The sequence below is a fragment of the Chroicocephalus ridibundus genome, chromosome 21 (genome assembly GCF_963924245.1).
Source record: "Chroicocephalus ridibundus chromosome 21, bChrRid1.1, whole genome shotgun sequence".
Classification (NCBI taxonomy): domain Eukaryota; kingdom Metazoa; phylum Chordata; class Aves; order Charadriiformes; family Laridae; genus Chroicocephalus; species Chroicocephalus ridibundus.
Window position 1 is genome coordinate 1,249,603 of NC_086304.1, and position 25,775 is coordinate 1,275,377.

Here is a 25,775-nt window from a genome sequence, read left to right on the forward strand (position 1 = left end):
GACGCGCCCCACAGACCACACTCCACGCTGTGCCGGGGGCGGGGGGGTCGCAGCCTGTATTGTGGGGCGCCCTCAGGCCGCGTACCCGCTGTCCTCGTCACTGCTCTCCTGGGAGAGGCCGACATCCCCGGGGGTGCAGGCGAGGCACACGCCGCCCGCCTCCCTCCAGCAGGGCCGGCAGTACGGGGCGCCGCAGGCGGGCGCGGGGCAGACGCGGTCCTGGGGGGTGCCGGGGGTCCCGCACACCGTGCAGCTCCGGCGCATCCAGCGGCGCAGTCGCGGCCAGCGCTGGCAGCACCACTCCCGCAGCGACGGCCCCTGCGGCGGTGACGGGGACGTGTGGGGCTGAGCGGCCGCCCCATGGAGGGAACGGACCTGGGATGGGGGGGACAGCAAAGTCGTCCCCCCCCTGCCTCGCCCCGGAGACCCGGTGCGGTCCCAGCCCCACGTCGCCGTCCCCACTCACCAGCCCCGGGTGCTGCCGTGCCCGCCGGGCGACGAGCTTCCGCTGCCGCTGGACGAAGATCTGCCGCTGCCGCAGCAGCTTGTTGTAGAAGTAGAGCACGCGGCTCTTCTCCCGCTGCGCCGGCGGAGACCATGAAGGGTGGCCAGGGCCAACCGGCTCACCCCAAAAGCGCGCCAAGGCTGCGCCGGGCCCTCGGCCGGTGCCGGGGCTGCCGCTCACCTTGGGGAAGTAGAAGGCGGCGATGGCGCGGCGCAGGCGGTGGGTGTAGACCTGGGCCAGGCAGAGCAGCACCAGCAGGGCCAGGGGCAGGCAGCTGCCCACGTACTGCTGCCGCCCCATGCTGCGGGGCCGCGGCAGGCAGGCTGGGGACAAAGTGGCACCGCTCAGCCCCCTCTCCGAGGCAGGGAGGGGTGGCCAGGCCATGGAGCCGGGGAAGGGGTGGTGTGGGGGGGGTTGTCCCGTCCCCTGCAGGGGGGGCTCACCAAAGTTGGACGTCTCCAGCCGGGAGTGGGAGGAGGTGTTGAGGGCCCCGACGGTGCTGCGCAGGAGCCGAGCCATCAGGGACGTCCCCGTCACATGCACGGCCAAGCGGTGGCTGCCTGCGGGAGGGGAGGACGCGGGGGGGCTTGCGGGGCTGGGGACACGGGTGGAGGGTGCGGAGGCGGGGCGGGGGGGGGGAAGACACACACGACCCTTGCCGTGGGGCTGGGGGCTCACTGTGGAAGGAGTACTGCACGAAGGAGTGCTGCCGGATGACGCTCAGCATGGCGACGAGCGCGTGGTCCAGGCCGCAGGCGAGGAGGAGGAGGAGCAGGGGCGGGATGCACTCCAGCAGCTCCAGCACCTGCGGGGAGCGGGGTCCGCCACAGCCTGTCCCCCCCCAGCCCTGGCGCCCCTCCGCCACCCCCCCACCCCCAGCCCCTCACCATGTTCTTCATCTCGAGCCGCTGCATGGCCAGGCGGCACGGGAAGACGACGGTGGAGACCTCTGCCCGCCGCAGGGGCAGCAGCGTCCGCTTGTGCTGGGGAAGGGGGAGCAAGGGCGGCTCAGCGCGGCCCCCACACACCCCAGGACCACCAGACGGGGGTGAGGGCCCCCCCCGCCCTGCTGCCGCCACCCCTTCTCCCCCCCCCGCCCCGATCCTCACCTGCTTTCTGCGTCGGGCATCGATTTGGCGGAAGTAGGTGGTGATGTAGAGGTTGTCAAAGGAGATGTCCTGGCAGTACTGCTTGGTGTAGGAGAAAGCCCTGGCAAAAAGGAAGGGTCTGGGGGGGGGACACGACAAAGGAGTGCCTACAGCCCCGCAGGATCCCCCCCCGTCTTTGTGACCCCCAAGCCTGCTGCCAAAGGAGGCCCCTGCCCCTCCATGCCCTGCGGCTGGCACCCCCCGCCCCCCATCCCGGGCCTCACGAGATGAAGACGAGGAGGAAGGTGAAGGAGAGCAGCAGGCGGAAGAAGGAGACGGCCCGGCCCAGGTGGCTGCCGTGCTGCTGCAGGTGCGAGTTCACCTCCTCCATCAGCCGCGCCGCCGAAATGTTGGCATCCAGCAGCATCTCGCGGTGATGCTCCTGCGGCCAAGGGACCGTGGGGCCGGGCGGGATGCGGCCCCCACCCCGGCCCCGGGCGGAGGGGACGGGCCCCCACCTGGTAGACGACGCTGGCAGTGAATTCCTGACTGAGGTTGCCGATGGAGTCGTTCACCAGGTCGTACATCTGCCCGAAGTTGCCATCCACGGGGATCCTGTTTTGGCACCAGCTGTCCATGACTGCAGGGATGGAGTGGGGATGGAGCAGGGATGGAGCAGGGATGGAGTGGGCATGGAGCGGGGATGGAGCAAGGATGGAGCAAGGGTGGAGAAGGGATGGAGTGGGGATGGAGCGAGGATGGAGCAAGGGTGGAGAAGGGATGGAGTGGGGATGGAGCGGGGATGGAGCAGGGATGGAGCGAGGATGGAGTGGGGATGGAGCAGGGATGGAGTGGGGATGGAGCAGGGATGGAGCAGGGATGGAGCGAGGATGGAGCACAGGTGGAGCGGGGATGGAGCGGGGATGGAGTGGGGATGGAGCAGGGATGGAGTGGGGATGGAGCGAGGATGGAGCCGGGGTGGAGCGGGGATGGAGTGGGGATGGAGCCGGGGTGGAGCGGGGATGGAGTGGGGATGGAGCGGGGATGGAGCAGAGGTGGAGAAGGGATGGAGCAGGGATGGTGCTGGCAGAGCCGGGACCCCGGGTATCACACCAGCACAGGCCGCAGCTGCCATCCCGGGGGGCTGCAGGGGGGCAGAGCTGGAGCTGCTCCACCGAGGGAGGACAGGGTCGGGGGGGCCGCACACGTTCCCCCACCCCTGACAATCCGGCAGATGATCTTGAGCTTCATGGGCAGGCAGACGAGGTGGTTGACGATGGGCACGAACACTTTCTCCATGCACTTGTCGTGCATGGAGTCGAACCATTCCCGGCAGCGCCGCATGCCCTGGTCGATCACATCTGGGGGGCGGGAGCACTCAGACCCCCCGGCTCAGCACCCCCCCGGGGCACCATCCAGGGTGCCCTGCGACACGGTGCGGGGGGCTGCGGCAGCCCCTCTCCCCCGACCGGCAGCACCGCCGGCCTCCCGCCCGCCCCGCTCACGGGTACAGCGCATCCTCGTCTTCTTCTCGAAGAGCTCCTGGGTGCGTTGGCCCGGCCGGGGGCCCGGCTGGCGGCGCTGCCGCCGCAGGTCGTAGCCCGCCTCGCTGGCCACCTCCTCGTTGAGCTCCACGAAGGCGCGCGAGACGTTCTGCATCTCGGCGTTCAGCCTCCTTCCGCCCCGCTGCCGGACACGCACGCTGACCGACGGGCTCGGCCCCGCTGCCCCACGGCTCCCCGCCGCCCACCCCTCCCCCCCCAGCCTCACCGCCATGTTCTCCATCAGGTCGTGCAGGGGGGCCGTGGACGCCCGCCAGAGGTGGCGGCTGTGGTTGACCTGCAGCTCGGCCACGCAGCCCAGCGAGCGCGTCACCTCCTCCAGGTTGTGCCAGATGTTGGCCACGGGGCCTGCCACCGGCGGGGCTGGCTCAGACCCCGCCAGCCCCCAGGACCCTGCTGGGAGGGGGGGGACGAGGACACGGGGAGACCCTACCGTTGTAGATGGCGGCGAGGACGAAGGAGAGGACGTAGACCCGACCTTCCTTGCCCAGGAATTTGGGGGCCACGAGCAGGGTGGCGCAACGAAAGTGGGGGGACGTGGCCCAGCCCAAGGCAGTCACCCCTGCGGGGAGCGCAGAGATGAACCCACGGTCCCGCAGAGAACCCCCCCGGGGCTCCTGACGGCCCCCGTCACCCCAGTCCCCTCCCAGCCCCGTCCTCACCCGCCAGCCCGTAGGAGACCTGCGCCTTGCGCGTCTCCGTGAAGTTCATGGGGACGATGAGGAGCTGGCAGAGCCCTGCAACAACCCACAAATCTGCCCTGAGCCCCCGGTGCCGCCGGCCCCCTGCTGTGACCGGTGCCGGGACACACTCACCGAGACCCAGGAGGGTCCCGACGCCGGCTCCCAGGAAGAACTTGCCGCTGCGGTACTGGTCCGGCCGGCTCCAGAGGAACCGGCTGCACGGGGCGGGCAGCAGCGAGACCACCACTCGCTTCAGGGCTGGGTGGGGAGGGCGGCGTCAGCCCTGCCCCGTCCCACTGCCCACGGGCAGCGCCGGCCGGCAGCAGGGTGGGACGGGATCTCACTCGTGTTGGGTGGTTTCTGCCTCCTGCGCCGCTCCGTCCCGGCCGAGCGCACTCGCCCAGGGGCTGCCACCGGCTCCATGGCTCCGTGCCTCGTCCCGGCGACAGCGGGATGCTCCCTGGGCAACCGGCAACGACGGAACGCTCCCCTGCAACCGGCACGCTGCGAGCTGCCCGTTCCCCCTGCCGTATCCCTGCACCCGGAGCCCGAGAGAGCACCAGGAGAAACCCAGCATGGGCTCCCGGCTGGGCAGACCCCCGAGGGGCCGGGGGGAGAGCCCGACTGGGGGCAAGCGGTCCCGGAAAAAGCCGGAGGAGGCAAGCGAAGCGCGGGAATTGGCCCACAGCGCCGGCGGCTTCGTGCTGGGCGTGTTGCTGGCCAGCCTGTACGGGGCTGCGGTGCTGCTGGCGCAGGGCCGCGACATCTGGTACTGCCTGGTCACCACCAGCAGCCTGGGGGCCGCGCTGGGGCTGGGCATGGCCTTCTCCGCCAAGGTGCGGGTCACCGTGCTGCTCTCGCTGCCCCACATCTTCACCAGTACGTAGCCGTGGGTCCCACCGCCAGGAGCCGGGGCGGGGGTAGGGGGGAGGGTGCTGGGTCCCGGTTGAGCCCCAGGACCCCCCCCCGTCCCCGCAGGGGAGGGGAAGGTGCTGCTGCTGCTGCTGGCGCTGGGCATGGCGGTGCAGGGTCCCTGCGCCAACGTCCTGCAGAACTTCTCCCGGGCCGCCGAGTCGCTGTCGTGCGGGGCCGAGCTGGCCCTCAACCAGACGGCCGAGCGGCTGCAGCGCGCCCAGGAGCCGCTGCTGGGTGAGCCCGGGGATGCGGTGGGACGGGAGGGTCCCTTCCCGGGGGAGCCCCGGCAGCGCTGGCCGGCCCCGGGCTGCCCTCGCCCTTTGGGGTACGGTCAGAGGTCCCCCTTCTCCGCAGACATGCTGGCTAAAATCAAGGAGATCTCCCAGAAAGCCAAGGTGGTGGGCGACCATGCCCGCAGGGTCTTCCGCTCCCTCATGGACTCCGTCAGCTACGTCGGTGAGCCCCTTGTCCCCGAGGGTCTCCCCGGCTCCCTCCTGCTTTCGCTCTGTCCCTGTCCCCACCACTGCCGCCCGTCCCCGACGGCCGCTCCCTGCCCGCAGCTCAGGCCCTGCGCAACGTCTGGCGGTGGCTGATGAAGGTGGGCGAGGTGTGCAACCGGGAGCTGGGCTCCCCCTACGCCCGCTGCCTGCGCCTCTTCCACGAGGCCAAGGACAAGTGCGAGCGCACCATCCCCTTCCTCTCCTTCCTCTGCTACATCGTCGTCATCTTCAGGCCCCTCTGCGGTTTGGCCAAGGGTGTGGGTCCCTGCCCCTCTGTGGCGGCGGGGGGGTGGGTGGGGGGGTGGCGGGGTGGACCCCTGCCCGTCGCGGGGGTGCCCGCCCTGGCAGAGATTCCCTCTCTCCGCAGTTGCCCTCCTCTTCTGCGTCATCCCCAGCTACATCCAGTCCTTCCTCAGGAGGAAAATTTCAGATCGTGAGTATCTCGGTGCCGCGCCGGGCCGGGGGTGGGGGGAGTGGGGGTCAGGGCTCCCTCTCTGCCCCCCTCCTGGCTCTCACCCCGACCCCCAGCCCCACGCAGCCCCTTGTCACCCCCGCAGCCCTCAAGGACGCTCTGGAGCGCGTCCGCCGGGAGTTTGAGTTCAACATCTCGGCCACGCACCACTTCAACATCAGCCTGGGCGCCAGCAAGAGCCTGGGGGAGGTGGCCACGGACATCATGGAGGGCGTGCGCCTGCGCCTGGAGCCCACCCGCCGCGTCCTGGGGCTCTTCCTCCACTTCTCCTTCTGCGCCATCCTCTACCTCTACCTCCAGTGAGTGGGCTGGGGTCCTGCTCCGCTCCCCCGGGGGGCACGGCGAGCCGGTGTGCGGGTGCCCGGCATCCCCCCCGTGTCCCCAGGGCGGTGCGGTACCGTCACCGGTACCTGCGGGACGACACCTTCGACAACGTGTACATCACGCGGCGCTTCGTGGAGCTGGACCTGCGGCGGGCAGAGCAGGGCAGAGCCACCGTCCTGCCCCTGACGGCCAGGGAGTGCACCCGCTACGTCTCCCCAGGTCAGCCCTGCGCCGGGGGTCACCCCCCAGGCCAGCCCCGCGGCGGGGTCCCGGCGCGGCACGAGCTCACGGCGTTCCCGTGCCCGCCCAGCCGGGATATGGCTGTCGTACAAGGAGTGCCGCCGGTACGGGCTGCAGCTGGTGGCCATCCTGCGCCACGTGCTGCTGGGGGCCAGCATCATCCTGGCCGACTACAGCCTTTTCTGGCTGCTCGACCTGATCCGGCACCTGATGCAGGGGGAGATCGTCGCCCGGGGTGAGCAGCACCCTTGGGTGGGGGTTTCGGGGCAGTGGGTGCCTCGTCCCCCCGGGCTGAGCCGCTCGCCCCGCAGCGCCGGTGGTGTTGGGCATCAGCGTCAACGGGTCGGGCTACACCAGTGAGATCTTCAGGGACGTGGTCTCTGCCTTCGACGTGCTGCAGCGGGGCAACGTCTCGGTGCTCTCCCAGCGCTGCGTCGTCCACCCCGTGGAGCCCGACTACGGCACCTACGTCGCCATGGGTGACTGGGGGTGCTGCCCCCTCAGCGTGCAAGCTGGGGGGGTGGGTTGCAAGGGGGGGGTGTGTGTGTGTTGCGGGGGGGGTCGCCCCTTGGCGTGACTCGTCCTCTTCCCACCAGGACTCCTTTATGGCGTCTGCTTCTTCACCACCGTCTTCGGCAGCTACGTGGCACGCCTGCGCCGGCTGGTGTGTGCCGCCTACTACCCGTCCCGCGAGCAGGTAGAACCCCCCCCCGCCGCCACCACCACCACCACCACCACCTCCATCGCACCCGCCTGTCCTCACCCCGTCTGCGTCGTGTCCCCCCGCCGCCCCCGCCACGCCAGGAGCGCACCGCCTTCCTCCACAGCACCATCCTGGCACGCCGGGCAGGGTTGGCACGTGCCCTGTACCAGGCCACCAAGCGAGGCGCGGTCGACGCCGGGCAAGGCAACCTGCTCCTCTTCCTCTCCTCCACGTAAGGAGGATGAATCCACGGGGCTGGAGCCAGCCTGACCCCCACGAGCGCTTCGCTGGGCATTGCAAAGGGGCAACGCCATCCCTCCGGGGGTCCGCGGCACCCCCGGGGGGATGGCGTTGCCCCCCATGGAACATCTTGCCCGCAGGGTGCCTGGCTTTGCCCGGCTGGCTCGCCTCCTGGGCATCCAGCAGAAACGCTGCCTGGCCTGCGAGATGCCGGAGCAGCCGGATTTCATCAAGTGTATGACGCCCAAATGCAAAGGTAGGAGCCCCGCCGCCCCCCGCCATCCCCCCGCCCCCCCGCCAAAAAAAAAAAAAAAAAGAAATAATCTCCCACCCCTCTCTCCGTTTTCCCCAGGGTTGTACTGCAGCGAGTGCCACAAAACCCTGCAAAACGTCTGCTCCGTCTGCACGGGTCCCCTGAGCTGCTGGGACGCGGGGGACGAGGAGATGTGAGCGGCATCGGGGTCGGGGGGACACCCACCGGACCCCCCCGGGTGGGGGGCTGGAAGCCACCCCTCCCTCCCCATCCCCGCAGGGACTCCAGCGACGAGGAGACGGTGGGGCTGTGGGTCGGTGCCGCGCGGGCGCTGCGGGGACAGGAGGGAGGACGGCTGTTGCGGCAACGCGTCCGGGAGGTGGCGGCGGGAAGGGGGGGCGGCAGGAGGTTGCCCCCCGAATTGGCAGCCCGGCTGCGGGCCCAGCTGAAGGAGTTGGCAAGCGGGGAGAGCGACGGGGCCAGCAGCGGGGTGGACGGCGAGGACAGCTCGCTTTCCAGGTGAGGGCTGGCCATGTCCCCGGCACCCTCCTGGCACTGGGGGTACCGGTCCCCAACACTGCTGTGTCCCCCCCCCACACCCCCAGCAGCCTGGACTTTGGCTACCAGGAGCAGCCCGACAGCAGCGGGAGCGAGCTGGAGGAGGTGGTGGCCCTGCGGCCGCCCAGCAGCGAGGGCAGGGCCCGGTGACGACGGCAGGACGGTGCCACGCGGCGGCGAGGACACGGGGCCAGGCTCGGAGGACGTGGCTGGAGCCCCAGCAGCGCGGGGGAGGCCGGGAGCTGCCGGGGCGGGTGGGGAGGGACTGGGCAATAAAGCACCCGCTGCCTCGGGCGCCGGCGTCCTGGTGGCCTGAGCTGGGGACCGGCACCCCGGGGTGGTCCCCAACTCACGGTGGCCCCAGTCCCACGCTGCCCCCAACCCTGTGGTGTCCCCATCTCCAGCCCCATGGTGTCCCCAGCCCCTCGATATCCCCAGCCCCACCGTGCCCCCACCTCCACGGTACCCGAGCCCCCCCCAGTGCCCCCGTCCCCACAGTCCCCCCAACACCATGGTGGCCCCGTCTCCAGCCCCACGGTGCCCCCAGCCCCTCGATATCCCCAGCCCCACAGTGCTCCCAGCCCTGTCCCCACCGTGCCCCCACCTCCACGGTACCCCAACCCCCCAGTGCCCCTGTCCCCGTCCCCACACTGCCCCCAGCCCTGCAGCACCCCCAGCCCCCTGGCGCCCCCACCTCCCACCTCATGGTGCCCCCAGCACCTCGATGTCCCCATCCCCACAGTGCCCCCAGCCCTGTCCCATGGTGCCCCCACCTCCACGGTGCCCCCAGCCCCTCAGTGCCCCTCTCCCCATCCCCACAGTCCCCCCAACACCATGGTGGCCCCATCTCCGGCCCCACGGTGCCCCCAGCCCCTTGATATCCCCAGCCCCATGGTGCTCCCAGCCCTGTCCCCATGGTGTCCCCGGCTCCGTTGTGCCCAGAGATCCCCAGCACCCCCATCCCTGTCCCCACAGTGCCCCCAGCCCTGTCTCTGTCCCCATGGTGCCCCCAATCTCATAGTGCCCCCAGATCCTCAGTCCCCCCCCAACCCCACAGATGCCCCCATCTCCAGCCCCACGGTGCCCCCAGATCCTCAGTCCCCCCCCAACCCCACAGATGCCCCCATCTCCAGCCCCACGGTGCCCCCAGCCCCTCAGTGCCCTGTCCCCGTCCCCACAGTGCCCCCAACGCCATGGTGGCCCCATCTCAAGGCCCATGGTGCCCCCAGCCCCTCAACATCCCCAGCCCCACAGTGCCCCCAGCCCTGTCCCTGTCCCCGCGGTGCCCCCAGATCCTCAGTCGTTCCCCCCCAACCCCACGGATGCCCCCATCTCCAGCCCCATGGTGCCCCCACCTCCACGGTGCCCCCAGCCCCTCAGTGCCCCTCTCCCCATCCCCGCAGTCCCCCCAACACCACGGTGGCCCCATCTCAAGCCCCACGGTGCCCCCAGCCCCTCGATATCCCCACCTCCACGGTGCGCCCAGCCCCTCAGTGTCCCCGTCCCCGTCCCCACAGTGCCCCCAACACCATGGTGGCCCCATCTCCAGCCCCACGGTGCCCCCAGCCCCGCTGTGCTCCCCCCCCCGGCCCCGGCGGTGCTGCGGGGAGGGGGCGCGGGGCAGAGAGCCGGCCGAGCGCGGGGGGGGTCTCCCTGCTTCTCCGTTTATTACCAAGCAGCCTTCGTTTAAAAAAAAAAAAAACAAAACACAAACAGACAGACAGACAGACAGACAGAGGCGACCCGGCGGGGCGGCGGTGGTGCTGTGTGTGGGGGGGGGTGTTGGGGAGGTGGGGGGGGGGGGGTGGGGGGGGTGGGAAGAAGCCGCCCGCCGATTATTCGTTTGGTTCCTGACACCAGAGAGGTTCAAGTAGCCGAAAATTTTTCAAGTTCACCGTAAGGCACTTTAAAGCCACGACGGGAGCCGAGCCCCTCGTCCCCATCACCCCCACCCCCCCCCCCCCAAAACCACCACCACCAACCCCCTCCCCCCTCCCCCCCCCCCCCCCCCGGCACCCCATGGCAAGGGACAGACGCGCGGGGGGGCCGGGCAGCGCTGGCGGGCAGCAGCGGAGAGGCCGGGGGGGGGGGGGGGGGGTGTGGGCCGGGGAGGGGGGGGGGGGGGGGGGGGAATATATTACATCATCTTTTTAAATATAGATAAACTCTTATTTTTAGGCAAATAGTGCCAGTCCCCTGCTCCCCCGGGGGGGGGTGGGGTGTGGGGGTTGCGCCCTGGGGGGGGGCATGTGCAAAGGGCAGAGGGGTGACCGCTGGGGCCCGGCCACCCCGGGGAGGGGTGGGGGGGAGCGGGGGGGGGGGGGGTCCCACAGGGCCGGGGTTTTTGGGAGTTGGGGGAGGGGGGGGGGGGGGGCCGGGGCTGCTCCCCCCCCCCCGGGTGGGCTCACCCGAATAGTGCAACCAAGAGAAAGCAGCCGGGAGTGCAGGGGCGAGGGGGGGCTCGCCGGGGGGGGGGGCTGCTCGGGATGGGGAGGTGGGGGGGGGAGGGGGGGTGTCAAGCTATTTACAGCGCGGGGCGGTGGCCCGCCCCGCCCCCCCCGCCCCCGCCAACCGTTTGGCGAGGGGGGGGGGACACGGACCGGGCCCTGTCCCGCTGGGGGGGGCACCCACGGAGGGGGGTTTTGGGGGGACACCCCGGTCTCGCTTCCCCCCATCCCCCCCCATCCTCGCCGGGGCTCCGTCGCCCGGGCACGGCGTGGGGGGGGGTTGGGGGGTGGGACACGACCCGGACACGGTGAGGGTGGGGGGGCCCGGGCACGGTGGAGGGGGGGACGGCGGGGACCCCCCCCCCCCCCCCACCCCATTGTGCAAATCGGCCAGGGGGGAGTTTCCCCCTTTGCATAACTGGGAACGAACCGTGACGGGAAAAACGGGAACAGAAACCCCGGGCGGGCACGGCTCGGCTCGGCACGGCACCCGCCATGGCGGCGGCTCTATGCCGTCTCCACCGGCACAGCACCGTCCGGCTGCGGCCCTTCCTCGCCCTCCGCCTCCTCTTCCTCCTCCTCGGGCCGTCCCGGAGCCCAATAACGGGCGATGGAGAGGCGCAACCCCTCCAAGCGCCCGTTGGAGAGGTCGAGGCCGGGGGGTCCGGCGGGCGGCGGGGGCGGCTCGTCGCGGCGGCGGCGGCGGGTCCGCACCTCCAGGCAGTTCTGGCCCTTGAGGTGCCGCTGGAGGTGGTCGTCCTTGGCGAAGGCCTTGTGGCAGCGGTAGCACTCGTAGGGCCGGGCGCCCGTGTGCAGGTGCATGTGGTTCTTCAGGTCGTAGCTGTGCAGGAAGCGGGCGCTGCAGTGCTGGCAGGAGTAGGGCCGCTCGCCCGTGTGCTTGCGCATGTGGATCTTCAGCTTGTCGTTCCTGGGAGGGGGGGACACACACACACACACACGGACAGGCAAGAGGTTGGCACGGGGCAGCCGGCATCCCCGGGGATGCGGCTGCTTGGCCGTGGCCGTAGCGGGTAGGGGGACGGTGCCGTTGCGTGGCAGGGACGTGTCGCAGGGCACGGGGGATGCGGCGGGACAAGGGACGCGTCCCGGCTGCCTGGCTGGGGCGCGCAGGGACCGCTGCGGCACTGGCAGCGGTGGGAAATGGGTCCCTGCGTTGCACCACAGCAGGGACGCTGGCAGGTGCCAGCGCGGCGGGGGACGCTGCCGGGTACCCTGGGCGGCAGGCAGGGAAGGTCGGGCCGGCAGCACGCAGGGTGCGCAGAAGAGCCCGGGGACCTGGAGTGCAGCATGGCGGGGATGCGGCCAGGCACCGGCAGGGCTGGCGGGGGATGCGGTGTGGGGGGATGCGGTGCAGGCGATGCTGCCGGCTACCCAGCGGAACCGGGAGGTCGGTCCGGCAGCACTCACGACGTGAAGCCGAACCCACCGACCCGCACCGCCGCGCTGTGCCAGGTGCCAGCAGGGGAGGCGCCACGGGGGATGCCGTCGGGTACCCGTCCGGCAGCACTCACCGTGTGAAGCGGACCCCGCAGACCTGGCAGGCGAAGGGCTTCTCGCCCGTGTGCGTGCGCATGTGGCGGGGCAGCTTGCCGGCGCCGTGGATGACCTTGTGGCAGACAGGGCACTCCTGGGGCATCTGCGAGCGGCGCTTGCGTACCAGCTTGTCGGGCGTATCCAGCCCGGGCGCCAGCGACTCGTGGTGCAGCGAGCTCAGGTACGCCATCAGGTCGGGGTCGATGGCATCCTCGTCGGAGCCGCCCTCCTCAGGGGACAGGGAGGGCTGGTAGGGGAAGGGGAAGGGGTGCGGGGGCAGCTCCTCCTCCTCGGGCAGCTCGAAGCTCTCGTAGGGCAGGGGCAGCCCCTCGGGCAGGGGCGGCGAGGGCGGCCCGGGGGGCGGCGGGGGGCTGCCGCAGCCCTCGGCCTCGGCAGGCGGCTCCTCAGTGTGGTTGTTGAGCCGGGCGCCGCGGGCTTGCAGGAACTTGCGGGTCTTCTTGCTGCGGCGGGCGGCGGGGCGGGGGGGCGGCGGAGCGGGCACCTCGCCCTCGGGGAGGGCGGCGAAAGCCTCCAGGTAACGGCGGGCGCGTTCGCAGTCGCCGTCATCGGGGCCGGGCGCCTCTATCCCGCTGCCCTGCAGGATCTCCACGCAGGCGGCGATCACGCAGGGGATCTCCAGCAGCCGGGCGGCCCGCAGCACCTCGCCCATGTTGGCGCTGCTGATGGTGAGCGTGGCCGTGTAGGCGAATTCCAGCAAGGCGCCCAACGCCTCCGGCCCCACGAAGTCCAGCTCGCAGACCTCCTGCCCCGGCCCCGGTCCGGCGAAAAGCTTCTTGAAGTAGCGGCTGGAGGCGGCCAGGACGGCGCGGTGGGTGCGGTACTCCAGCCCCTGCGTCTTGATGGTGACGTCGCAGAGCAGCCCGAGCTGCCGCTGCTCGTTCAGGCAGCTCAGCAGCTCGCTGCTGTGCTCGGGGAAGGGGATGCCGATGAGGTCGTCCTCCGGGCTGGCCATCGTCCTCACCTGCGGGAAGGAGGGGATGCTCGCCCACCGGCACGGGAACCAGCCCAAAGACGGCGCTGGGCCGAGACGCCGCGGCTGAAGCGCCAGCTCTGCCACGAAGCCGGGGCGCGAGGAAACCTCCATTGCGTGGGGCTTGGTGGCGGCGGCGCCGGGGTTTTGGTGGGACACCAAACCGGGGCAGGCTGGGGGCTGCCCTCACCCCCGCTCAGCCCCTGCCGGGGTTGGCGGGCGGCAGGGCCCCCCCTGCCGCAGCCCCCCGCGCTTCCTCCGCCGCCAGCACCCGGCCGCCCGCGCCGCCCCCCGCGCCACCACAGCAAAGGGGGAAATCTCGGCGCGGCGCCTTTGAACGGCGTCGAGGCGCGGCGCTTCCTGCCCCAGCCCACCCACCCCCCGGCACGGCCGGGCGCTGCCACCGGCTCCCGGCACCCTCGTCCTGGGAACGCGGGCCTCACCGGCGGCGGCGGGCGCGGGTGGGCGGGCGAGTGCTGGGAAGAGGGCCCCGAGGGCCGGGGGCCGCCCCACGGAGCCCAGCCGGGGCTGGGAACGGGGGCCACGCTTCCTGCCACCGCAGATTAGGATCTGCACCCGCGCCGCCGGTTCCTGCCCCCGCTCCCAGTGGGGGCCCGGCCCCCTCCCTCCCTCTTTGCCCCAGCCCGGGGCTGCTCCTCGCCCAGCCAAGCCCTGCCTGCGCGAGCCGGGCCTTTCCCACGCTGCGGCTGGCAGGGCTTGGCCTCAGCCATAAACCCGGCTCTGGCACCCGGCGTCCTCGCCGTGCTGCGCTGGGGACCCGCGCGTCCCCACGGAGCCGGCGCAGGCGGGCGATGGAGGCTGTGGGAAGACGGGCAGAGGGAGCGCGCTGCCCTCCCGACCCACAGGCAGGGTGCGGGCAGCAGCGGCAGCTCCGGTGCTGCAACCTGGTCTGCGACCCCCTGCCCCGCCATGGGTAACGCCATCCCGGCTGTCCGGTGACGCTGGGTGACACCGGGCTGGGATGTCTGTCCGGTGGCTGCACCCTGGGGAAGGCAGAAGCGGGCACGCCGCAGTGCCATGTCCAGGCTCTCGGTGCTGCCAGAGCCGTGCCGTGCCATGCTCGAGCCAAGCCAAGCCATGGCGGATGGTGGCACGTGGCACTGGACATCCCTGAGTCGCACCAGGCCGCACCGAGCTGCGCCAGGCCCATCCACACCGAACCCCACCGCGCTGTGCCAAGCCACGCTGTGCCGTCGGCGGGCGCGGGGGACGTGCCCCCTCTTGCCCGTGGAGGGGCGGCGCGGCCGGCGGCCCCCGGCGCAGGGGCCCATCCCCGCGCCGGCCGCTCCCTGCGCTTGGGCGGCCGCCAGCTGGGGCTGCCTCGGCAGGCGGCTGGGAACGGCCCCGGAGCAACCGGCTGCGGAGCCGCCCCAGCCGCTGCCGAGCAGGCCCGACCGGCATGGCAGGCGGCAGCCGCCCCTGAAACTGGGAGCCGGGCAGTGCCGACCGCCCGGGATGCTGGCGCCAAGCGCCCATGGCCGCCCCCCCTCCTCCTTCCCTTGCCAGGAGCCCGTCCCGCCGCCGGCCGGGGTCCCCGCTGCCCGCCGGGGCGGGGGCGAGCGGATTAGGGGCGATTAAGCCATCAGGGCCCCGGGAGCCAACAGGCAGCGACAGCCCCCGGTGGGATTAGGCGGGATTAGCAGTGGGGGCAGGATTAGGGGAGGCGAGCGCCCCACACCACGGCTCGGGCGGCCTCGGCGGGGGGACAAAGGGGACGCGGTGCCCGCTGAGGGACCCCCAGGGCTGTGGCAGGCGGTGGTCCTGGCATGGGGTGGCAGCCAGATCCTCCATCGCTGTCTCTCTTGACCAAACCCTGATGGCAGCAGGATGGACCCCCCCTATCCCTGTGGCACCCCCAGGCCCATGGGACACCCGGGCACGGGGTACAACGCAGGGCTGGGGCCAGCGGCCGCCGGCATGTGCCCGTGGTGGGGCTCCTGCGCCAGGGCTGCCGGGGCCTGGTGCAGCAGCCGAGGTCCCGGCGGGTGACAGGGCGCTCTGAGGCATGGCCACCAGCCTCGCCATGTCGCCGTGCAGGCGGGAGCAGCCCCGGTGCTCAGGGTGCCACGGTGCTCCCCGGCGCGGGCCCGGCTCAGCCCGGCGAGGGAGCCGGGACCCCCGCGAGCGGCCGCGGGGCCGGATGCCTGCGGACGAAGGCGCGGGGCTGGGGCAGGGCGGGGGCGAGGTGGCAGCAGGAGGGGGATTTTCCATCCACCAAACCGCCCGTTTACGGCTTCTTCCCCGACACCCCCCGCCCCCCCCCCACCCCCCCCGCGCATCCTCCCCGCTGGAGCGAAGTCACATGCTGAGCGGGTGCTGCCATCGAGATCGCAGCGGCGATAAGGAAATGGGGGGGGGACGAGGTGTGAGGGTGCCGGAGCCACCCCCGGACCCCCAACGTTCCCTGGAGACGATGGGGCGGGGGGCACGGCCCAGGAGGGGGCTGGCAACGATGCCCGCACCCCTGCCACGCCAGAGCTTTCTCAGTTACGTCAATGCCTGCGGCCGGGCCCGTTTCGGCTGCGGCAGCCGCACGGGGCCGAGGAAAGGGGGGGTCGCTCCCCACACTGAGCTGGCTGCCATGCCGGGGCGGGCGGCAGCGGGAACAATGCCTGCCCGGGTCACCCTGACATCCCACCGCCGGCCCACGCCGCCTGCTGCAACTGCGGTCGGCCCCCATTTACCTGCCAGCCCCCGTTACCTGCCAGCCCCCCTCCGCCCCTGGGGGTCCGCAGGCAGCGGGGCGGGGGTCCGGCCCTGCCAGCACCCACCCTGCGCAGGCAGCGGCTGTGTCCCGTGCTGCCGAGCCGGGATGGCACCCAGCGCATGGGCACAATGCCAGCCTGTGCCAGGCACTGGCCCCAGCTCGGGGATGGTGGGAGATGTGGGGTGGGAGGGGGTGCCTGGGGGTTCCCCCCCACCTGCTCCCCTGTGGGAAGGGGGGGCAGGGGCCTCGGGGAGCGCGGCCCCCATCCCCGGGCTGCTGCCGGGTGCCGCTGCTTTCGGTCACAAGAGTCGCAAACGCTGTCGAGGGACTTCACAGCCGCACCGGGGAGAATGAGTCACCCAGGAAGGGGAGCGCAGCACCAGCCACCAACCCGGCCCCCAGCCCCTCGCCCCGCAGGGGCCCCTCGCCCTTTGGAAGCTGGGAAGGGGACGCAGGCGTCCGGGCCGTGCATCCCCCCACCCACCCATCACCCTGCCCGAAGACGGTGGGGAGCAGCAGCAGCCCCGGCCCCGGCTGCCGCGGTGCAGGGGGGTGGCACGGCTGCGGGGCAGGGGGCTGTGCGGCCCCTCTGCCCGCCCGGCGGGGAAGGCGGTGGGCCAGGGTCCGGCCAGGCTGGTGGCCCTGAAGTGGGCACGTGCCAGAGGCGTGCCGGGGGTCCCGGTGCTGGAGGGGAGGCAGGCGGGGGGGAAGCGGTCCCGCTCTTTGAAAGAAGAAGAAGAAGAAAACAGCGAGCGGAGCCGAAAGGAAATGGTTTGAAGTGAGAAGAGGATAAACAGACCCCCCGCCCCACGGTGCCGGGGAGCGAGCCCCATGGCACCACCCCGGCCCCCCGCTGCCGTCCGGCTCCCCGTGCCTGCAGTGCCCGTCCGAGCGCTCCCAGGCACCTCCGGTGCCTCGCGGGCACGGCCGTGCGCCGGTGGCCAAGGCACGGCGGCCATCAGCGCCGGGGAAAGGGCTCTGAGTGCCGCGGCCCAGGTCCGCCTGCACGCCCAGCCGGCGCTGCCCGGCGCAGCTCCCGGGGCCCGGTGCCAGCCTGGCACGGTCGCTGGGCTGGAGGCTGGGCACAGGCAGCCCTGCCGTGGCAGAGCTGTGGTGGCAGGACCTGCGGCATCACCGGCACCAACCCCGGCACCTGCAGCCAGGACAAGCAGCTGCCGGCCCAGCCGAGCCCCTGCGCCAGCCCCCTGCCCACCGTCCCCATGTTGGCATCACGGCACCCTCCCGCTGCCAAAACCTTCCCCCCCGCCCGGCCAGGCAGAGGCGTGTCCGGCATCGACGCCGCAAGGTGCGGGCCTCGCTCTGCCAGGCCGCGGTGACCCGGACCTTGCCACCCGTCCCTTCCCATCCCATCCCGTCCCGTCCCATCCCACCGGCAGCGAGGGCGGCGCAGGGCTCGGGCGACGCCAGCATCCCGGCAGCCTCCCGGCCGGTGCCAAAGCAGCCGTGCCCGGCCCTCCCCGCACCCACCCCGGTACCACGCCGGGTCCCCGCCGCCCCGGCACCTTCTCCGCCATGCCGGCAGCTGGCGGCGGGGTGGGCGCGCGGCTCACCTGGCGCGCGTCCCGGCGTGGCTCGGTGTTGCGCCGCGGCCGGGTCGGCGGCCCGCGAGCGGCAGGGAGGGGAAGGCAGGGTGCTGTGTGAACTTGGCCCCGCTCCCCGCTGCACTTGAGCTCAGGATCCCACCTCAAAAGGAGTCGACGCCCACACCCCGGGTCACGCACCTCCCAGCCCCGCTTCCCAGAACACACACGGCATTAACCCTTCGCGGCCGGCGCCGTGCCGCGGGGCGCCAACCCGGAACCGGGCAAGGGGCATCCCCTGGCCCCCTCCCGCCGGAGGAAATTCCCAGCGCCGGCAGGACGGCCGCCCCGTGCCGCGGGCATCCCCTCCTCGCCGCCGGCATCGCCTCCCCCGGCCCCCAGCGTCGAGGCGTCGGACGAGCCCTCGCCCTCTCGCCGCCCCGGGGCAGGGCGATGGGTGCTGGGTGCTCGCCGCTGGCCGCGGCCGGCCCCGGCCGAGCCGGGAGGGCGCCTGCGCTCGGTGGGAGCGGGGCTGCCACCGCAGGGCTGGGCTCGGTGCGGCGTGCCGTGGCCTGCCTGGCCAGCCCCGGAGCCGCCCCCCAACCCTGCTGATGCACGTCCCGCTCTGCCCCCAAAGCGGGTCCTCGAGGTCTCACAGGGGATGCGGTGACCAGAGGAGGGGGCTGAGGGACGGCACCTGTGTCTCACCCGGTCCCCTTGGGCAGGGCCACCGGTGGGGCACGGCACGGCCCCCCCCCCCCCCGCCGCCCACCCCCCCTAACTTTCCCCCCGCAGCCCCCCTGGGGCCGGCTGCAGGTTCACGCAATCCCCCCCCATAATTACACCCTCTGCGTCCCCAGCTAAACAGCAATTAGCAGCCAGGGGAGCGCTCCCCACACCCCACCGCCGGCACCCAGCACCCGCCCCGGCCGCCCACACCAGCCCGGCCGGGGCCGTGCCAGGGCGCTACGGTGGGGCTGCCCCCCATTCGGGGGGCAGCCCCACCGTAGCGCCCTGGCACGGCCCCGGCCGGGCTCTGGGCAACCGTGCCGGTGCTGCCGGCGGCACGAGGCCGGGCAGAAAGGGGAAGAGCCCTGTGCCAGCGGGGCCACGTAGCCGGGCAGGGAGGGGGCCTCCGTCCCCAGCAACGTCGGCGGAAAGAGCCGGGTTGTGCAAGAGCCCGACCACACCGGCGGGCAGCGGGGACGACGGGCAGAGGGGCAGCGGGCGCCTCGGCGACTCGCCCACGGGCGCCATGGCATGGCACGTCTCTCCTATCACCGGAGACCACGCGCCACCACGGGTCGGCCCGATGGCCGGAGCGCGGCTGGGAGGCGGCGGTGGTGGTGCCAGCAACCTTGGCCACCACCACGCTGCGGGCTGGCCGGCCACCCCGGTGGGGGGAGGACATCCCCAGGCCAGCGTCCCCAGGGGGGAGGGAGGGACATGGCACCTGCCTGCCAACCCTCTGCCTGCCCTTTGCTCCCCATAAAGGAGGGGAATGGCGCCAGCCCCCCCTGGCCCAGGTGTGCCAGGTGCTAAGGGCGGGAGATAAGGTGGGCGAGGCGGGCAGGGAGGGGCACGGCATGGGCACGCAGCCCTGACTCAGGGTTCCCGCTGGTGGCCAGGCCCCGCTGGGGTGAGTCACCACGTCCCCCCCACCCTGGGGGGGGATGGGGGGTGTTGCAACCGCCCACGCGCCGGCCACAAACTGCTGCTGGCCCCGGCTGGGGGGCACCCAGGGTGCCCACCTCGGGGTGGGGGGGGACCAGGCGGTGGAGGCGCTGGCCTTGGGGGAGGCAGGGCTGACCTTCCTCCATCCTCCTCCACGCTCCGCCCTTGCCTTGGCCAGTGGCACCCTGACCAGTGTCACCAGTGATGGGACACGGCCCCATCCTGCCAGCGATGGGCTCCGGCAGCATCCCAGCTCCCGCGTGGCACCAGCCCCTCTCTGGATGGCAGGACGGGCACCTTGGCCATGGGCATCCCCATCTCCCGCACCACGGGGGACCCCAACCTGCCAGGACGGGGGATCCCACAGCCACCTGCTCGCCCGTGGGTGGCCAGCACGGATGCGTCCAAAGGTGCGTGGCCTCTGTCGGTCACCCCCGGGCTGCCCGCCGCGAGCGTCGCCGTCCCCAGCGTTGGGGAGAGGCCACGCGAGGCCGGAGAGGGGCTGTCCCCGGCTGCTCCCTGCCAGGGCGGCCCCGGGAGCGGGGCCACGCACAGCCGGGAGCAGACAGAGAGAAGGGGGGTAGGAAGGAAGGAAGGAACGAAGGAAGGAACGAAGGAAAGAAAGAAGGAAGGAAAGAAGGAAGGAAAGAAGGAAGGAAAGAAGGAAGGAAAGAAGGAAGGAAAGAAGGAAGGAAGGAAAGAAGGAAGGAAAGAAGGAAGGAAAGAAGGAAGGAAAGAAGGAAGGAAGGGGGCTGCCGAAATGGAGCTTGAGGAGGGGGGGAACAGGAAGGAAATGGTCAACAGCAAACCCCACGTTTGATCACCCCAGCGTGGAGTGAAAGCCACTGGCGGGTCCCCCATCAGCCGGGGGGACAGGGCTGCAGTCGAGGCAGGTGACACTCGGCAGGGGTCCGAGGCCGGCTGGTGCCCAGGACACCCCTGCCAGTGCCAAGAGGGGCACAGCGGAGCCGGGCATCCTGCTACCCCCGGCTTGCATGGCCCAGCCTGGCCAGGACCCCACTGGGACGGACCAAGACTCGGCTGCCCACGTGCACCCCGACAGCCTGGTCCTGGGCACAGGGGGGCCAGTGGCAGCAGGACGAGGCCCTGCCAGCCCTCGACAAGGCAGGCTTGCCCGCGGCTGGTCCCGCTTGCCGGCCCCGGGGTGAGCCGGCTCCGGTGCTGCTCGCCCTGCGGCCCACAGTCACGGGAGCCCCTTGGAGGGCAGCCAGACCCCCGGGTCCTGCCGCGCCGCACGGCCCCGGGGGCCCCCCAGGCTGGTGGCATCTTCTCCCCGCCGTGGGGTCCCTGTCCTCACTGCACCCCGGGACGGACCGAGCACCGCCAGCCGGAGCTGGCACAGGACAGGCCTCCGCGCTCCATCCCGGCACCGGGGCGGTGCTGGTCCTGGTGCGGTCACCCGGCAAGGACAGTGCCAGCCCACGGCCCCCCCTCCACACCCCCCGAAATAGCCCGGCTTCCGCCCCCACGGCAGCTGCCTGCTGCCAGCTCCCCGCTGCCCACGGCTGATCCCGGGGGAGGAAGGAGGGGGCAGGCGGCTCTAATCCCCCCCAGAGCCCACGTAGCGCTGCCAGCGGGGCCGTGCCCGCCGCGGCCTCCCCGACCCACACGGCGCCGCGAGCGAGACCCCGGCCAGCCCCGCGCCGTGGGGAGGGCGACGGCCCCGGCCCCCGCAGCAGAGCGGAGCCGGGGGCAGCCGGCCGTGGAGCCCCGCTGTGACACGCGGAGCCGTCCCCGAGCCGTCCCCAGCCCCGAGCCCCACCGGGATGTCCCCGCTGTGCCGGCTCCTCGGCACAGCCCCAGCGGGACGGGAATCCCCTTTGCCCTCCCCTCCTCGGCCCCGCAGCGGGCCAGGAGCGGAGCATCCTCCTGCCCATCCCCACCGCAGCCCCCAGGGACCCCCCGTGTCCCCAGGGCTACCCGCGGGAGGGGAACCGAAGCGAAATTACCGGGGCGCTGTCATGCCCACCGCGTGCCAGCCAGCCCGGCCGCGCTCACCGGCACCCAGGGCAGGCAGCGTCTGGCACCCACCCTGCCCAGGACCCAGCGCCCGGGGGCAGGACCCCGTACTCACCGCCCCCTCCAGCCGCTGCCCATGGGGCCCGGGGACACGGCGGGGACAGCCGGGGCAGAGCGGAGCACGCAGCGCAGCCGAGGCTGCCGGGAGAGGCCAGCGCTCGCCTGACCTACTTCTCCTTCCGCATCACCTGCTTTCATTTTCCCTCGCCACGGCTCGGTCCCCCCGCCCGCCCACGGCCCCGCCAAGTCACGCCACCGGCTCCGCAGGCACGGGACACCGGGGCCCTGCAGCTCCTGCCACACCGGCGCGCACGCCAACCCGCCACCCATCCCCAGACACGGAGCGCGGCCAGGCACCGGGCGCGCTGAAGGTCACCGGCCACGGCACCGGCATCGGACACGGCCGCCTCCCCCGCTGCTTGCACGGCCACCCAAGCGTCACCTCCCTGGCACGAAGCGAGTTTGACGGGTCTCAGCCCAGCCCCTCGCCAGGTCCTCCGGCCGCCCCGGGGCTCACTGGGGTGTGGACACGCAGCTCCCGGGGCATGTCGGGGACGCCAGCGCTGCCGCGGGGAGCCGGGCGGGCGCCAACCCCCCAGACGGGGCGGCCTCCCCCGCCGGCACCCCGCCGGCTCCCGCGGTGGGGTTACCATGGAAAGGCGGCGGCGGCGGCGCAGGGGGAGCGCGGGCTCCCGGGGGCTCCCGCCAGCAGCCCGCGCGCTGCCAGGAGAGATTTCTCCGTGGTTTCATCATCCGCCACCCGCCCCGAAGGAGAAGTTCCTGCTCCGCGCGCGGGGCAGCGGCCACCCCTCGAGGGTCGGGCTGCGGGGGCCGCACTGGCCCCGCACCCCCACTGCGCCCACTGCCCGCCCCTGTCGCGCTCAGGCCCGTCGCGCTCGTGCCACGTGTGCACCGAGGGTGCATGGCACCAGCTGGCAGAGCCGCGCTGCCACGGCCTCGGGCTCAGCACCGTGGCGTTGCCAGCGAGGGGGGGGGCCAGCCAGCCTGCGCCCCGGCGGGTGGTCTCAGAGCGTCCCCAGGACCCAATGCCGACGTCCCCCCCAACCTCCTGTCACTTCCCCATGCTCGGGGGCTTCACCTGCTCTGCACCCCTGTCCCCAGCGAGGGCACCCCCAGCCCCAACCAGCCCCCAGCCCGGCTCCGCTGCCCCACACCCTCCCCTGCCCCACAGCTTCCCCTTCTCCACGCATCCACTTCAAGTTCCTGAGCCCAGCTCCTCCCTCGGCGCCCGGCACCGGCATCACCGGCCGCGGCCTCGAGTCACCGGCAGCGGCCGTGTGCCTCTGCCAGCGCCGGGGAGACCCCAGCCCCACCAACCTGTCCGCGGCGGGGGAAACCGAGGCACACCGAGACTCACCCCACGCCAAACCCGCCACCGCGTCCCCCCTCGCCCGGCGAAAGCGGCCTCGGGTCAAGCGCGGCCACGGCGCAAGACGGCAGCTCTCTTCTCTGGCGCGGGCCGCGGCGGGAGGGTAAATACCGCACCCCGCCCCGGGCAAACAGCCGGCTGGGGGCAGCCAGCCAGGGAGGGGGGACAGGTACAGCAGGGCTGGGTGCGCGCGGGGCAGAGTCCACCGGTGTTCGGCGGGTGCCACCGAGCCACCGGGCCCAGTGGGCAACCCCTTGTCAACGGCAAGCAGCCGCCCGCCGCCAGCGGGCCAGGCCCGGCGGGTCACCGGCGTGGGCGCAGCATGCCGGGACACGGGGGACACCCACCCTCCGCTCCCACCTCTACCGGCACCTTGTCACCGGTGTGGGGGGGGGGGGCGGGGGGGGCGCAGCCTCGGGAAGCGGCGGGGACCTGCCGGTGGCACCGGTTTCCCGCAGCTCCCCTGCGGAGGGGACCGGGAACAACCCACGGGTGGTGGCCCCCCCACCCTACCGGCGGCGGGCGGGCACGGTCGGGGCGCGGAGCACCGCCCGCTCCCGGCGCACGGTTTCCGTGCGCCGGGAGCGGGCGGTGCTCCGCGCCCCGACCGTGCCCGCCGGTAGCATCCCGGATCCCCGCGACTCACCGCAACCGGGTTGCAAAAGCCTCCGCCGTACCGGTCCCGCTCCCGGTCGGTCCCTCCCCGTCGGTGGGGTCCGTCCGTTCCCACCCGCCGCCGCTCACCTGCGAGCCCCGCCCGAGCTCCGGGGCCGGTCCCGGGGCCTCGGCCCCGCCTCCGCCTTCACCTGCCGCCCCCCCCCGCCCCATCCATCCACCGACACCCCCCCCCGCTGCCCCCCCCCCCCCCCCCCGCCCTCCACCGCCGCCACCGGGGCTCCAGGAAGCGCCCGCCCCCGCCTCGCTCATTGGGCAGCGCGCCGGCGGTCCGGCCTCCCATTGGTGGGGGGGGCCCGCCCATCAACCCCGCCCCACCCCCCCCCCAGGGAGGGCGGGGGCCATGAGGGGGCCCCCCCGGGACCGGGGGGTGCGGTGGGAGGAAGGGGGGGGGGGGGTAAAGAGCTGAGTCAGAGGCGCGGGACGGCGGAGATTAACGGGGCCGCCGTGGGACCGACCCCGGGGATGGCGGGGTGGGGAGGGGGGGGAGTCCGGTACGGCCCCGCCGGCGCCTCGCCCGGTGCCAGGCGCCGAGCGCGCCCCGCCCGCTGCGGCCGCCGAGCCCCGGGGCCGGGCCGCCCCGCTCCGCTCCGCCCCGCGGGCACGGGGCGGGGGAACCGGGCACGGGAGAGCTGGGCACGGCGGGGGGGGTGTGTGGGGGATGGAGAACCGGGCGCCGAGAACCGGGCACCGGGCGGGGATAGAGTATCGGGCATGGGGGGGTGTGGGGGGGGTGTGGAGAAGCGGGCACGGGGAGCAAGTCACCGGGGGGTGGGAGGATGGAGAACCAGGAACGGAGAAACGGGCACCGGGGTGGTGTGGAGAACCGGGCACCGAGAACCGGGCACCGGGGGGAAATAGAGAAAAGGCGCCGGAGGCGGATGGAACACCCGGTACGGGGGCTATGGAGAACGGAGCACCGGGGGGGGGGGGGGGCGGGATGGAGTACAGGGCACGGAGAACCGGGCACCGGGGGGGGATGGAGTACAGGGCACGGAGAACCGGGCACCGGGGGGGTGGTGAATGCAGAACTAGGCACGGGGACCGAGACACGGATGGGGGAATGAAGAACCGGCCACCGGGGGGTGGGGGTGGGGGGGTGGGTAAGTAGAACCGGGCCCGGGGAACGGGCTACGGAGAGGATGGAGGACCGGGAACCGGAGAAGGACGGAGAGCCGGGGGAGCGCGGCGCGGCGGGGCGGGGCAGGCCCCCCCCACTCCCCGTTCCCGGCGGCGCTGGGGCAGGGCGCGGCGGCAGCGGCCCCCCCCGGGAGCGGCCCCCCCCGCAGGTGGCGGGGCGGGGACCCCGCGCAACCTGTTTGGCCGCCGCCGGCCCCCGGGAGGCAGCGGCGGCGGCGGCGGCGGCGGCGGGGCCCGGCCCGGCCCCGGGCTCACCTCGCCTCACCCCGGCCTCCCCCGGCCCCCCCCCCTCCCTCCGGCTGCTCCTGACTCAGAGCCCGGCCGCTGCCCGGCGCTGGCGGAAAGTGTGAGGAGCCGCCGCCGCCGCCGCCGCCGCCGGTGGCTGCCAAGGCAAACACCGCCCCGCGCAGACGTTATGTCAGCCGGGGGGGCACCGCTCCAGCGCCGGCCCCCCCCCCCCCCCCCCAACACATACACACACACACTCCCCGCACGCCGGGCCCCGGTACCGGGCACCTGCCGCCGCGCCGGGCCTCGGATTCTGCTTCCCTCCCACCGTCCGTCCCTCCGTCCACCTGCCCCGCGCCCCCCCGGCCACACCTCCATCACCCCCCCGCGCACCGGCCGGCCGGTCACCTGCACCACCCCCTCTCCGGGCCGGCCGCCCCCCGCCCATCCCCGGCACCGACCCACCGGGCTCGGGGCTCCCGCGGGGGCGGCGGCAGCGGCGGGGGGGAGGGGGGGGGAAACCCGCAAAAAATCCCCTCCGCGCCGCTGACACCCGCTCCCGGCCCCGCCGCCCACCGGCCCGAAACCGGCACCCACGGCCCCCGCCGAGCCCCCCCCCCACCCCCCCCGGCACCGCCGCTCTCCGTGGCCGCTGCGCTTTATCGGCGCCGGAGCCCCCGGTGCCCGCGGCGGCGCTCCCGGTGCCGCCCGGCCGCTCCCCCCCGGGGCGGCCCCGACGGCGCGGACCCCACTCACCTCCTGCCCGCGGGGACGCGGCGGGACCGGGGCCGGGACCGGGGCCGGGCGGGGCGGGCGGGGGCCGCGGAGCCCAGGCCCGTCTCAGCCGGGCCGGCGGCGTGGCAGGAAGGACCGGGCGGTCATCGCGGCCCGGCGGCGGCCGCCTGCAGAGGGCACTGCCGGTCCCCGGAGCCGAGCCCCGCGGGCCACGAGCCCCCCCCCGCCGGCTACTTCCCGCGGGCCCGGTACCGACACTCGTGGGGACACGGAGAGGGGGGGTTGGTGCCGGCGGCACCGTTTATTGGGGTTACAAATACCAGACGCAGCCCGGGCACCCCCAAGGCTGCGCTCGCCCGGGGGGACCCCCCCGCGCTGCCCCAGCGGCTGGAGGGGCCCGGGGGTTCCCCGGCCCCGGGACCCGCCGCGGGAGACCCTGCACCGGCCCCGGCCCCCGGCCCCGGGCTCGGCTCCCGCTGGGTACCTCTGCCCCGGCTGTGCCGGCCCGGGCCAGCACCCGCTCGGGGGGGCTTGCCTGCCCCACACCCATCCAGCTGTGCGCACCTGCCCCACGCTCTTCCAGCTGTGC

The 25,775-nt window shown here is 73.4% G+C and overlaps 3 protein-coding genes across 7 annotated transcripts; 1 reads left to right on the top strand and 2 right to left on the bottom strand.

Moving 5' to 3' along the window:
* Nucleotides 1-72: 72 nt before the first annotated feature.
* DCST1 (DC-STAMP domain containing 1) lies at nucleotides 73-4,354 on the bottom strand. Its single transcript, XM_063357607.1, has 16 exons — nucleotides 4,183-4,354; nucleotides 3,971-4,096; nucleotides 3,818-3,892; nucleotides 3,589-3,717; nucleotides 3,364-3,503; nucleotides 3,099-3,279; nucleotides 2,811-2,954; nucleotides 2,112-2,233; nucleotides 1,878-2,035; nucleotides 1,615-1,714; nucleotides 1,393-1,488; nucleotides 1,184-1,310; nucleotides 949-1,065; nucleotides 686-828; nucleotides 467-580; nucleotides 73-318 (listed from the first exon to the last, which is right to left on the bottom strand). Exons 1-16 carry the CDS (start codon nucleotides 4,259-4,261, stop codon nucleotides 73-75), a joined length of 2,097 nt encoding a protein of 698 aa, XP_063213677.1. The 5' UTR covers nucleotides 4,262-4,354.
* A 59-nt stretch (nucleotides 4,355-4,413) lies between these two features.
* Nucleotides 4,414-8,193, top strand: DCST2 (DC-STAMP domain containing 2). The gene is made up of 15 exons (XM_063357608.1): nucleotides 4,414-4,717; nucleotides 4,817-4,987; nucleotides 5,108-5,209; nucleotides 5,314-5,508; nucleotides 5,621-5,686; nucleotides 5,811-6,024; nucleotides 6,111-6,286; nucleotides 6,360-6,524; nucleotides 6,601-6,768; nucleotides 6,886-6,986; nucleotides 7,094-7,224; nucleotides 7,373-7,488; nucleotides 7,585-7,678; nucleotides 7,765-8,004; nucleotides 8,094-8,193. The coding sequence occupies exons 1-15, from the start codon at nucleotides 4,414-4,416 to the stop codon at nucleotides 8,191-8,193; spliced, it is 2,343 nt and encodes a 780-aa protein (XP_063213678.1).
* Nucleotides 8,194-10,604: 2,411 nt separating this feature from the next.
* On the bottom strand, nucleotides 10,605-25,756 carry ZBTB7B (zinc finger and BTB domain containing 7B). Of its 5 annotated transcripts, none has more exons than XM_063357236.1 (3): nucleotides 25,208-25,756; nucleotides 12,023-13,026; nucleotides 10,605-11,418 (listed from the first exon to the last, which is right to left on the bottom strand). In XM_063357236.1, exons 2-3 carry the CDS (start codon nucleotides 13,015-13,017, stop codon nucleotides 10,998-11,000), a joined length of 1,416 nt encoding a protein of 471 aa, XP_063213306.1. In that variant the 5' UTR covers nucleotides 13,018-13,026; nucleotides 25,208-25,756; the 3' UTR covers nucleotides 10,605-10,997. The 5 variants fall into 5 exon arrangements, with proteins under 5 accessions (XP_063213306.1, XP_063213307.1, XP_063213308.1 ...); XM_063357237.1 differs by lacking the exon at nucleotides 25,208-25,756 and adding an exon at nucleotides 21,074-21,242; XM_063357238.1 differs by lacking the exon at nucleotides 25,208-25,756 and adding an exon at nucleotides 17,335-18,061.
* Between the last annotated feature and the right edge of the window lie 19 nt (nucleotides 25,757-25,775).

Excerpts from the sequence above, each read along its gene's own strand:
- DCST1 (XM_063357607.1), bottom strand. The coding sequence starts at position 4,261 with ATGGAGCCGGTGGCAGCCCCTGGGCGAGTGCGCTCGGCCGGGACGGAG. Across the intron at positions 3,280-3,363 it reads ACCTGATGGAGAACATGGCG|CGGGGCGGAAGGAGGCTGAA; the intron begins GTGAGGCTGGGG and ends CGTGTCCGGCAG. Across the intron at positions 2,036-2,111 it reads CTGCCAGCGTCGTCTACCAG|GAGCATCACCGCGAGATGCT; the intron begins GTGGGGGCCCGT and ends CCTTGGCCGCAG.
- DCST2 (XM_063357608.1), top strand. The coding sequence starts at position 4,414 with ATGGGCTCCCGGCTGGGCAGACCCCCGAGGGGCCGGGGGGAGAGCCCG. Across the intron at positions 5,210-5,313 it reads GGACTCCGTCAGCTACGTCG|CTCAGGCCCTGCGCAACGTC; the intron begins GTGAGCCCCTTG and ends CCCTGCCCGCAG. Across the intron at positions 5,509-5,620 it reads CCTCTGCGGTTTGGCCAAGG|TTGCCCTCCTCTTCTGCGTC; the intron begins GTGTGGGTCCCT and ends CTCTCTCCGCAG.
- ZBTB7B (XM_063357234.1), bottom strand. The coding sequence starts at position 13,149 with ATGGAGGTTTCCTCGCGCCCCGGCTTCGTGGCAGAGCTGGCGCTTCAG. Across the intron at positions 11,419-12,022 it reads TGCGGGGTCCGCTTCACACG|GAACGACAAGCTGAAGATCC; the intron begins GTGAGTGCTGCC and ends CCCCCCTCCCAG.